The 12,514-nt window shown below is 34.5% G+C and overlaps 1 protein-coding gene across 1 annotated transcript in view; it reads left to right on the top strand.

Annotated features, from left to right (window-relative positions):
* LOC107744832 (collagen alpha-1(XXVIII) chain-like) overlaps nucleotides 1-12,514 on the top strand; it is a 34,484-nt gene that overhangs the window by 21,027 nt on the left and 943 nt on the right. Inside the window, exons 19-31 of the mRNA XM_016558654.1 lie at nucleotides 1,731-1,799; nucleotides 2,762-2,830; nucleotides 2,974-3,042; nucleotides 3,845-3,913; nucleotides 4,121-4,189; nucleotides 4,850-4,918; nucleotides 5,158-5,238; nucleotides 5,350-5,385; nucleotides 6,372-6,408; nucleotides 6,497-7,054; nucleotides 11,059-11,303; nucleotides 11,411-11,597; nucleotides 12,044-12,235. Of these exons, the coding sequence (XP_016414140.1) occupies nucleotides 1,731-1,799; nucleotides 2,762-2,830; nucleotides 2,974-3,042; nucleotides 3,845-3,913; nucleotides 4,121-4,189; nucleotides 4,850-4,918; nucleotides 5,158-5,238; nucleotides 5,350-5,385; nucleotides 6,372-6,408; nucleotides 6,497-7,054; nucleotides 11,059-11,303; nucleotides 11,411-11,597; nucleotides 12,044-12,235 (1,750 nt within the window). The remainder of the gene's footprint in view (nucleotides 1-1,730; nucleotides 1,800-2,761; nucleotides 2,831-2,973; nucleotides 3,043-3,844; nucleotides 3,914-4,120; nucleotides 4,190-4,849; nucleotides 4,919-5,157; nucleotides 5,239-5,349; nucleotides 5,386-6,371; nucleotides 6,409-6,496; nucleotides 7,055-11,058; nucleotides 11,304-11,410; nucleotides 11,598-12,043; nucleotides 12,236-12,514) is intronic.

Genomic DNA, 12,514 nt, shown 5'->3' with positions numbered 1-12,514 from the left:
AAAAGATACTTAAATGTGAAATTAAAACCGCCAGTAGGTGTCAGCAAGTCACTGTTAATAAGTGAGTCATTGCGATTGAACCGAATCATTAAAACGGTTGATTCATTCAGGAACTTGAAATTGAATTGAACGAAACACCGTCACGTTGCTCAGACGCAAAACTGTGCTATGTTGGCTGTGTTTGGAATTATTTTTGTTGTCGAAAGAGCAAAAACAGGCGATATGTTGTCTAAAACGCAAGGCTCTTAATTAACTTTTTGTTTGTTGAACTGTTTTAAAAAAAAAATCTATATGTAATCATGCTGATTTTTGGAGAAAAAAACGACACTCTTTGTGTGATATTGATTTACTATATGAAATGATATAAATATATAAATTTTCTGGCCAAATAAATTGTGATAATTCTGAATGCATTTTAACAGACTGAATCACGCAGTAAAAGAACGCACTCTAAATGCGCGCGCGCACTAACGTTATTCTATCTACTAGACTTCAAGGCACTCTGTAGGAGTGTTTTGTTTGGTTTTTGGCAAAATACTGATAATGTCAAATCACACATCGTTAAAACAACAATTACGTTATTATCACAGACGATATACACATACTGGCCACTTTATTAGGTACACCTTGCTAGTACCGGATATATATATATATACACTCACTGGCCACTTTATTAGGTACACCTTGCTAGTACCGGGTTGGACCGCCTTTTGCCTTCAAAACTGCCTTAATTCTTCGTGGCATAGATTCAACAAGGTGTTGGAAACATTCCTCAGAGATTTTGGTCCATGTTGACATGATAGCATCACGCAGTTGCTGCAGATTTGTCGGCTGTACATCCATGATGCGAATCTCCCGTTCCACCACATCCCAAAGGTGCTCTATTGGATTGAGATCTGGTGACTGTGGAGGCCATTTGAGTAAAGTGAACTCATTGTCATGTTCAAGAAACCAGTCTGAGATGATTTGAGCTTTGTGACATGGTGCATTATCCTGCTGGAAGTAGCCATCTGAAGATGGGTACACTGTAGTCATAAAGGGATGGACATGGTCAGCAACAATACTCAGGTAGGCGGTGGCGTTTAAACGATGCTCAATTGGTTCTAAGGGGCCCAAAGTGTGCCAAGAAAATATCCCCCACACCATTACACCACCACCACCAGCCTGAACCGTTGAGACAAGGCAGGATGGATCCATGCTTTCATGTTCTTTACGCCAAATTCTGACCCTACCATCTGAATGTCGCAGCAGAAATCGAGACTCATCAGACCAGGCAACGTTTTTCCAATCTTCTATTGTCCAATTTTGGTGAGCCTGTGCGAATTGTAGCCTCTGTTTCCTGTTCTTAGCTGACAGGAGCGGCACACGGTGTGGTCTTTTGCTGCTGTAGCAGTATCCCACTGGATATTTTCTCTTTTTCGGACCATTCTCTGTAAACCCTAGAGATGGTTGTGCGTGAAAATCCCAGTAGATCAGCAGTTTTTGAAATACTCAGACCAGCCCGTCTGGCACCAACAACCATTCCATGGTCATTTGTGTTACCAAGCAATTGAAAAGGTGTACCTAATAAAGTGGCCGGTGAGTGTATATCGCACACCCTGCACCACTGTCTTTTTGGCTAATTTGTGCAAAACCTTTTGCTAAACTGTCAAAGCTTAATTTTTACCACCAATGCAACGATGCAAGTATTTAAGAAGTAATGGTATGACCTCATCTTCTCATGTCTTCAGGGTGATGTGGGTGCCGCTGGTCCTCCCGGACCGATTGGAGAGACTGGTTACGGTTTGCCTGGTCCAAAGGTGGGTGGGACTTTTTAACCTGTAGAACAATGAAGAAAATGAGTAAAAGGAATAAGGGAGTTTGATTGAGCAATATGTATATAACTGATCAAAAGTGTGGAATAATTCAGATTTGATCATGTTTTGTAATGATTGTGAAAAAAAATACTGAAATAAGAGATTTTGACTATGCTAATCATAAAGCAGCTCTATATAGCTTTTTTTTTTACTGGTCAAAAGTGTGGAATAATTTAGAGTTTTTTTAAAAACATGTTTTTGAAAGAAATGTATTTATAACGAGACATTTTGTTTATGCTAATCATGAAACAGCAAACATTTTATATAGACAATTGGGATAATTTTAATGTTTTTGAAACAAGTCTCTTATACTCACCAAGGCAACATTTTTTTGATCAGACAATAATAATAATAATAATAATAATGTGAAATATTATTACAATTAAAAAAAACTGATTTCTATTTGAATATTTTAATAATAATAATAATAATAATAATAATAATAATAATGTGAAATATTATTACAATAAAAAAAAACTGATTTCTATTTGAATATTTAAAAAAAAAAATGTTTAAGTATTTTATTTGTTAGTAATTTATTCTTGTGATGCAAAGCTGAATTTTCAGCATCATTACTCCAGTCTTCAGTGTCACATGATCCTTCAGAAATCATTCTAATATGCTGAGTTGCTGCTCAGTTATTATTGATTATTATGAATGCTCAAATATTAATAATGTTTCTTAGTATTATCAGTGTCAACACCAGTTTTTGCTGCTTTCTTTTCTTTTAATATGCTTTAAATTATAATAATATTTCACAGTATTACTGTTTTTACTGTATTTTTAATTTAAAAATGCAGCCTTGGTGAGCAAAGACTCCTTTTAAAAACATTTTAAAATATCATAATTATTCCAAACATTTAACCAGTATATATGAAGTTATAGTCCTTCCTTATCACATTTAGGGTGATCGAGGTAACCCAGGACCGCCCGGACCATTTGGACCTAAAGGTGAAGGATTTCCTGGTCCAGTGGTAAGCAACTTCTTACATCCCTATTTCCATATAACATCACTGCATGCCCATACTTCACTTAACATTTTCAGTCATTTTTATCACAATTCCCATTAATCAGGTTTGTTGCTGGGTATTTGAGCGTGTGTGTTTATTTTACACAGGGTCTGTCTGGTTTACCAGGACCACCAGGTGAGCCCGGCCCTGAAGGCATTGGTGTTCCTGGACCAAAGGTGAAGTTACCACTTCATGTATTTATGATGATATAGGAGGGTCAATTGTGGCTTTCAGAAATGTGTTAAGGCACTTCAGCTTCATTCAATATGGCTTGATTATTTACACAAAGTCTACACAATTATCTACATGGAAATGAACAGAATGGAAGTAAAGAGCTTAAATTGGTCATTGCTCTGTGAGGGACTGAAGTTAATTGTGTATTATTTTTTTTAACCATCCTTTGAAATGCTAATACTTTCATGCTGATTTCTGTAAATGTATCAATCATGACCAACTGTTTCAGAGTTTGTAGCACAAAACATCACAGAACTTTACTATTACTATTACTGAGCTTTGTGTTGTTGAGTACACTTAAAAATTATGTAATTTCCTGGTGAATGATTTTGGTAGTAAAATGGATGTAACAGGATGTAAAGTGATAGAAAAAAAATGTAAAAATGGATTATGAATTAAAACAATATTCCTAAAAATGTTTTGTTTAAAAACATTTATATTAGAGAAAATATTACCTTATTTTATATCATATAATAAAAAAGTAAATAATAATAAAAATACAATTTACATTTTATTTTATTTTAACTTCTACAAATAGAACTTAACTTTCTAAGTAGTGAAATAAAAATTCATACTTAAGTGTGTTATTGTGATAAAAGAAAGCAGACTAATGATTGAGTGGCAGTTATTATAGAAATACTGAGTTCAATGTATTAAGTCATATATGATGGAAACATTCAAATGTCCTGCACAGTTGGAATAAATTTAAATGGTGCTTTTGGTAAAACTTCACTTTCATTTCAGGGAGACGTCGGATTCAGGGGTTTGCCTGGTTTGCCAGGACCACCTGGTGAAGGATTGCAGGGACCACTGGTAAGATTGATATTCATGTCATCTGATATAAACTCTCCCGGGAATCTCTCTGACTACAGTAATGAGACTGTGATACTGAACGCCCCACACGTCCAGAACAAGAGCTCTGAACAGCATGCACAGGGAGTCTGTCTGTGTTGCTGTGGGGATTGAGGAAGACAAGCTGTCTGTTCCTCCCATATTAATTCAGCTGTCTTGCTGTTTCAGGGCAACATGGGAAGACCAGGTCCTCCAGGACCACAAGGACCCCCAGGGGAAGGCATTCAGGGACCCAAAGTAGGTTAACCATCAACTACCTGCAATATAGGGTGGGGCGATATAGCTAAAATTATATATTCTTCACATTTAGTCTGGATAATTCTGTATTTACACTTTAAAAAAGGTGTTTTGTTTTCATAATGTCAGCCAAACAATTGAAAATGTACTTAAAAAATGACCAAGACATTGTTTTTAAAAGGATAGTACACCCAAAAATTAATATTCTGTCATTATTTGTTCACTCGCATGTCCTTCCAAACCTGTATGACTGCTTTCCTTCTAGAGAACACAAAAAAATACATATTTTGAAGAATGTTGGTGACCAAACAGTTTCGATTGCCTTTGACTTCCATTGTATATCTTATCCATATAATGGAAGTCAATGGAAACCGAAACTGTTGAAATTTCTTGTAGGTTCTGCAGAACAAAGAAAGTCATACAGGTTTGGAACAACATTAGAGTGAATAAATAATGACAGAATTTTTATTTCTTGGGGGGTGGACTATACTATACTATACTATACATATATATATATATATAAATAGATAGATTTCATATCAGATATATATCATGAAATCATGAATATTCAAAATACCGCATAGCTCTAATGCACCATAGCATTGTGTTCAAGTCACGATGACCAGGTCACAAAATAAACTTGTTTGTTAAATCCATCAGGGTGATCAGGGGGCTCCTGGAGTGACAGGGCCGAGGGGCCCATCAGGAGAGGGACTTCCAGGCTCCAAGGTAAGACTTTGGTTTAGATCATACTAGCAACATAAAGACTCGGCAGCAAACATGCAGCTTGTAAATAAGAGAAGCACTCTGTATCACATATTACGTGTGTAGAGGGCATTTACATAGATGTCTTAGAGGCACAATAGCAAGAAATGACTCAATTGAACTCGACTTCAGGAAGAAAAATTATTAGTAAAAATGTATGATATGAATCCTTTAATTCATCTGTAAATCTCTCTGTCCTGCAGGGCGATCGTGGTTTGCAGGGCGAGAGGGGCTTCAAAGGAATGAGAGGTGACATGGGTGACCCAGGGACTCCAGGACTAGCTGTGAGTTAATTTAGTTACTATAAACCATCTTTTGTGTAAAAGCAGACGGAGTTTTAAGTGTGAATACTAAATCACATTGTACAACATGAGTGTTTTAATCTCTCCCTTTAGGGAAGAGCAGGAATCAAGGGCGAACAAGGGCTCACGGTAAGATCTAATACATTTGCATCTTTTCAGCTGTATTTTGAGTTACTTTTTGAAAAACTGTGCAACCATATGCATTGCAAATATTTAAAATTCTGTCATTTTTTAATTACATCTTTTCAGCTGTATTTTGAGTTACTTTTTGAAAAACTGTGCAACCATATGCATTGCAAATATTTAAAATTCTGTCATTTTTAAAATTTTTTTTTTTTTAGAGAGAAGGCATTATCAAGCCAATTAAGGAGATAATTTCAGAAAAGGCTATGCAATTATATGCATTGTAAATATTAGCCAATTTAGTATTTTTTAATGATTTTTTGAAGAGAAGAAAATCAAGCTGTTTAAGGAGTTAATTTTAGGAAATCTATGCATCCATATGCAGTGCAAATTCAGTCATTTTTCAATGATTTTTCAGAGAGAAGACATAATCAAGGTGATTAATGATTACATTTTAGTATGCAACCATATGCACTATGCAATTATATGCATTGTAAATATTAGCCAATTTAGTATTTTTTAATGATTTTTTGAAGAGAAGAAAATCAAGCTGTTTAAGGAGTTAATTTTAGGAAATCTATGCATCCATATGCAGTGCAAATACTGGTAATTTCAGTCATTTTTCAATGATTTTTCAGAGAGAAGACATAATCAAGGTGATTAATGAATACATTTTAGTATGCAACCATATGCATTATAATAATGAGTTAATTTAGGAAAACTATGCAAACATATGCATTGTAAATATTAGCAAATTCAGTCATTTTTCAATGTTTTATCAAAGAGAAGACAATCAAGCTGATTAAGGAGTTAATTTTAGGAAAACTATGCAATCATATGCATTGCAAATATTTGCAAATACAGTAATTGTTTAATTATTTTTCAGAGACAATACATAATCAAGCTGATTAATGTGTTCATTTTAGGAAAACTATGCAAACGTATGCACTGTAAATATTAGCAAATTCAGTCATTTTTTTATTATGTTTCAGAGAGAAGACATAATCAAGCTGATTAAGGAGATTTGTGGTGAGTTGTACACTTTAAATATGACAAAACAAATGATTTGATAATGAGTAAAACAGGTGTGTCATGATATGACCGCATATATTTCTAGGATGTGGTATTAAGTGCAAGGAAAGGCCCATGGAGCTGGTGTTTGTGATTGACAGCTCTGAAAGCGTGGGCCCGGAAAACTTTGAGATCATCAAGGACTTCGTCACAGCTTTAGTGGACCGCGTCACAGTGGGTCGCAATGCCACGAGAATCGGTCTGGTTCTTTACAGCTTGGACGTCCATCTGGAGTTTAACCTGGCCAGGTATATGACCAAGCAGGATGTCAAGAAGGCGATCAGGAACATGCCTTACATGGGAGAGGGCACCTACACTGGCACTGCCATCCGCAAAGCCACACAAGAAGCCTTTTATAGCGCCAGGAACGGGGTCAGAAAAGTAGCCATTGTCATTACGGATGGACAGACGGATAAGAGAGAACCTGTTAAGCTGGATATGGCAGTACGCGAGGCTCAAGTGGCGAACATTGAGATGTATGCGCTGGGAATCGTGAACAGCTCTGACCCAACACAGGCTGAGTTCCTGAGGGAGCTCAACCTCATCGCTTCTGACCCTGACAGTGAACATATGTTCCTCATTGATGACTACAACACACTGCCAGGTGAGCATGGAAGAAAATTAACCTATATACACACAGAGATGTTTGTTTGTTTATTTATTTATTTTTGCATATAGGCCTGGGCAATATAACAAATTATTATTGTTATTATTATTATATAAATATATAATATAAAATGCATTTTCATACAGTTGTCATAAAACAAATATTGACAATAAATACTGTCAACAGGGTGAAAAATAGAATAAAATATTCTATTTGATATAAAATACTATTTTTCAATATAAAATAATAAAATGTATTAAATATAAATATAATATAGAAAAATATATTTCATACATTCAGACATGTAAAATGTATTAACAATACTGAATATTGTCACTAGGCTAAAAAAAAGGTAAACATTATATTTTTATAATATAAAATAAATACATACATAAATAGCAAAAATTGATTTGCTATATAATATAATATAATATATAATGCTGAAAAATATAATACAATTATATTAAAAATATATTTTTTTATAACAGCCATTGTCACCAATTATTTTGAAAATGTTTAATGCAAGAGTTAAAATACAGCAAAAGTTATTTTTAAAAAGGTATCTAGTTTTAAAAAAACATCACGTTTTCTGTATTTAACTATTTTTGTGCGCATACACCCATTTAACAATACATATACACACATATACACACATATACATATATACCTACATGTTAAGGAGATTTGTGGTGAGTTGTACACTTTAAATATGACAAAACAAATGATTTGATAATGAGTAAAACAGGTGTGTCATGATATGACTGCATATATTTCTAGGATGTGGTATTAAGTGCAAGGAAAGGCCCATGGAGCTGGTGTTTGTGATTGACAGCTCTGAAAGCGTGGGCCCGGAAAACTTTGAGATCATCAAGGACTTCGTCACAGCTTTAGTGGACCGCGTCACAGTGGGTCGCAATGCCACGAGAATCGGTCTGGTTCTTTACAGCTTGGACGTCCATCTGGAGTTTAACCTGGCCAGGTATATGACCAAGCAGGATGTCAAGAAGGCGATCAGGAACATGCCTTACATGGGAGAGGGCACCTACACTGGCACTGCCATCCGCAAAGCCACACAAGAAGCCTTTTACAGCGCCAGGAACGGGGTCAGAAAAGTAGCCATTGTCATTACGGATGGACAGACGGATAAGAGAGAACCTGTTAAGCTGGATATGGCAGTACGCGAGGCTCAAGTGGCGAACATTGAGATGTATGCGCTGGGAATCGTGAACAGCTCTGACCCAACACAGGCTGAGTTCCTGAGGGAGCTCAACCTCATCGCTTCTGACCCTGACAGTGAACATATGTTCCTCATTGATGACTACAACACACTGCCAGGTGAGCATGGAAGAAAATTAACCTATATACACACAGAGATGTTTGTTTGTTTATTTATTTATTTTTGCATATAGGCCTGGGCAATATAACAAATTATTATTGTTATTATTATTATATAAATATATAATATAAAATGCATTTTCATACAGTTGTCATAAAACAAATATTGACAATAAATACTGTCAACAGGGTGAAAAATAGAATAAAATATTCTATTTGATATAAAATACTATTTTTCAATATAAAATAATAAAATGTATTAAATATAAATATAATATAGAAAAATATATTTCATACATTCAGACATGTAAAATGTATTAACAATACTGAATATTGTCACTAGGCTAAAAAAAAGGTAAACATTATATTTTTATAATATAAAATAAATACATACATAAATAGCAAAAATTGATTTGCTATATAATATAATATAATATATAATGCTGAAAAATATAATACAATTATATTAAAAATATATTTTTTTATAACAGCCATTGTCACCAATTATTTTGAAAATGTTTAATGCAAGAGTTAAAATACAGCAAAAGTTATTTTTAAAAAGGTATCTAGTTTTAAAAAAACATCACGTTTTCTGTATTTAACTATTTTTGTGCGCATACACCCATTTAACAATACATATACACACATATACACACATATACATATATACCTACATGTTATTTGTGATGTGTTGTAACCTGTTGATGTTTGTATTGTTAATTATTGTTGTTGATCACTGAAGAGTTGCCACAGATACAAAAAGAATTTCCGAAAGGACAATAAACTAAACTAACTAACATATTAACAATTTAATAAATGAAAAAATGCCACCCAGAGACTGTCATGAGTATGTTGTTGTACTTGTTCTTGTGATGTTGTTCCTACAAAGCTGCTGAAGGATGTTCTGCCCTCTGTTTTGCCTAGCTTACTCAATATTATTAATGGTTCTGTACAGACAGGCACTGTCCCTTCCTGTCTTAAACATGCTGTGGTCCAGCCTTTACTCAAAAAAACAAATCTTGATCCCACTGAATTAAATAATTATAGGCCTATTTCAAAACTGCCATTTCTGCACAAAGTTTTGGAAAAGGTTGTATTCAACCAGATTTCCCTCTACCTAAATTCTAACGATATTCTGGATCCTTTTCAGTCTGGCTTTAGAGCAAAACATAGTACCGAGTCAGCTCTTTTAAGAGTAGTAAATGATCTCTTGCTATCTGCAGACACTGGTAACTGTACTATTCTCTTATTATTGGACCTGAGCGCAGCTTTCGATACAGTAGATCACCGCATCCTGTTAAAAAGATTAAATCTTGAGGTTGGCATTTGTGGTACTGCATTAGACTGGTTTGCATCGTATCTCACAAATAGGAGCTTTTCGGTGGAAATTGGTGAATTTTCATCAGGCTCAGTTCCCATCACTTGTGGAGTACCCCAGGGCTCTATTTTGGGTCCAATTTTATTCTCCCTGTATTTGCTCCCTCTTCGTTTTATATTTGAGTCTCAAAGTTTCATACAACATTTATGCAGATGACACTCAGCTTTATTTTCCTCTAAAATCAGGTTCTGATTCAGTGTCCTCCTTGCTGGCTTGTTTAGAGGACATCAAGAATTGGATGGAAAATAATTTCCTACAGTTGAATCAAAAAAAGACTTATGTTATATTGTTTGGCCCTTCTCACCATTTAGATAATTTAAGACCTACTCTGGGCCCTTTTGAAGAAAACATCCATGAAAAGGTTAAAAATCTGGTAGTTATTTTTGATCCTGAATTGAAATGCTGCTGCTCGAATTTTGACAGGGACAAAAAAGAGGGAGCATATTACCCCTGTGTTAGCTTCACTTCACTGGTTACCGGTTAAATTCAGAGTTGATTTTAAGGTTTTAGTTTTTGTTTTTAAAAGCACTTCATGGTCTTGCCCCAATTTACATTTCAGATCTTCTCCATTTCTATTCTCCTGTGAGAATGCTTAGGTCGTCTTCTCAGAAGTTATTGATTGTCCCAAAATCTAGTTTAAAGGGAACAGAGCTTTTTCAGTTCTTGGTCCTACACTCTGGAACTCTTTGCCTTTATCCATCAGATCATCCCCTACGTTATCTTCTTTTAAATCATCTCTTAAAACTCAGGCTTTTGCTTAACTTGAAAATACTTTTTTGTTTTGTTTCTTTGTTTGGTGATGTCTTGCATTACTTATTGTATTATTTAATGATTTCAAATATTATATTGTCTTAATGCTTTTGTTAGTTGATTTTTCTGATGTTTTGGTTGTGCAGCACCTTGGTCAGCACTCGTTGCTTTTAAGGTGCTATATAAATAAACTTGACCTTGACCCATGTTTGAGTTCTGAATCGGTTAATTGAAAAGAAATGGACAATTTGAACAGATTCCCTAAAATGAATCAGTTTTACCAATTTTAACTATTTTTCAGACTGAACTTAAATCAGAGACACTATTTAAACATCTTTAAACAAGTCTTAACTCATAATAATAATAATAATACACTCTTTAAGACTGGCCAAATAAATTTTTTTAATGAAAAATCACTGCAAAAGTGCTGCTTAATTTTGTATCACCAGCAAGATCATAATGAATAATCCTAACTGCAAAGATGTAAAGTTCAAGTTATATAATTGCATCTTGCTCTGTGTTTGGTCTCATCATGCAGCTCTGGAGTCTAAGCTGGTCAGCCAGTTCTGTGAGGATGAGAACGGGGCCCTTTACTTCAACCGGATTACCAACGGCTTCAACGGATACGGCTACGGTAACGGCCAAGAGGATGTTTCTTCATACAGGAATAATGTTTACGGGAACAGATTTCAGGAGATTTCACTGGACAGATCTCAGACTCACTCTAGAGGCAAAGGACACGGCATACCTCTTCCCATCAACCCCGGCCCTCTCAAAGCACAGGTCAAGCAACACAACTAACTTACTGTGAATTTCTTATGCACGCTAGACTAATGCAGACTGATTTGAACCAGACCGCTGTCTGATTCTGTGTTGTTGCTTCTGTGCAGGTGGAGAATGACTATGAAGGCGAGGATCTAGACATTAAGACACAAACTCAAAGTGGAAGCACTATTGCTGTTGTCAATAAGACTGTCCAACCTGTACAGCCAGGAACAACATCATCATCATCATCAGTATCAACACATTCTACTTCAGTGAATGTGAATGCAAAGCCTCGTCCTGTAGTGATAAAAGGTAGTTTTTTTTTTATACAACTGTTCTTACACAAAATTATTGATGATATTGAATATTGTCAATAGGCTGGAAATATTATATATTGCAAATTATTAAATGTTACAAATGATGTTTCTATAATATAAAATAATGTTTTTATACAAAAGCTGCTATAAAACATAAATATTGACAATATTAAATATTACCAATAGGCTAAAAAATATTTTATCATAAAAATATATAATATTAATTTTGTATACAAGTGGTTCTAAAACCTATTGACAATATTAAATATTAAATTGAATATAGTAAGTTTTCGGAATTGTTAAATATAGTTAGTTTTATAGTAGGTTTTCTGAATGGTTAAAAGTATATTAAAATTATACTTTTATAATATAAAAAACATAAAAAATGTGTTTTTATTTTCTGAAAGTGTTTAGTGATATTACTTTCTCTTCTTCGCCCAGAATCGGCTCCTCTGGGTCCTCTGTGTTTGCTCAGTCTGAGTCAGGGCTCCTGTAGAGACTACGTCATTCGCTGGTACTATGACAAACAGGCAAACGCTTGTGCTCAGTTCTGGTACGGAGGCTGTCAGGGCAACGAGAACCGCTTCCAGACAGAAGAAGAATGCAAGAAGACGTGTGTCCTCACCGCCACAGGTATTATTCGCTCCTACGGACATGAATGAAGAGTTAATACAAGATAAGCTCTGTCAACAGCAGTGTTATTAATTATTACATTTATTACAAATATTTTTGTTACATTTAGCAAAAATAAGCTTAATATTGTTATTTAACAAAAACTAAAACAAATAAAATCAATTTTGGTAACTGAAATGAAGCTGAAATAATATGAAATTTAAATATTAAATGAAAAACATTAAAAATAATATATATATATATATATATATATTTTTTTGTTTTTTTTAACAATGTTTA

This window comes from Sinocyclocheilus rhinocerous, unplaced genomic scaffold (genome assembly GCF_001515625.1).
Source record: "Sinocyclocheilus rhinocerous isolate Xijiao unplaced genomic scaffold, SAMN03320098_v1.1 scaffold528, whole genome shotgun sequence".
Taxonomy (NCBI): Eukaryota; Metazoa; Chordata; class Actinopteri; order Cypriniformes; family Cyprinidae; genus Sinocyclocheilus; species Sinocyclocheilus rhinocerous.
The sequence above is the reverse complement of the archived record's forward strand: the minus strand, read 5'-3'. Positions and strand labels throughout refer to the sequence as shown.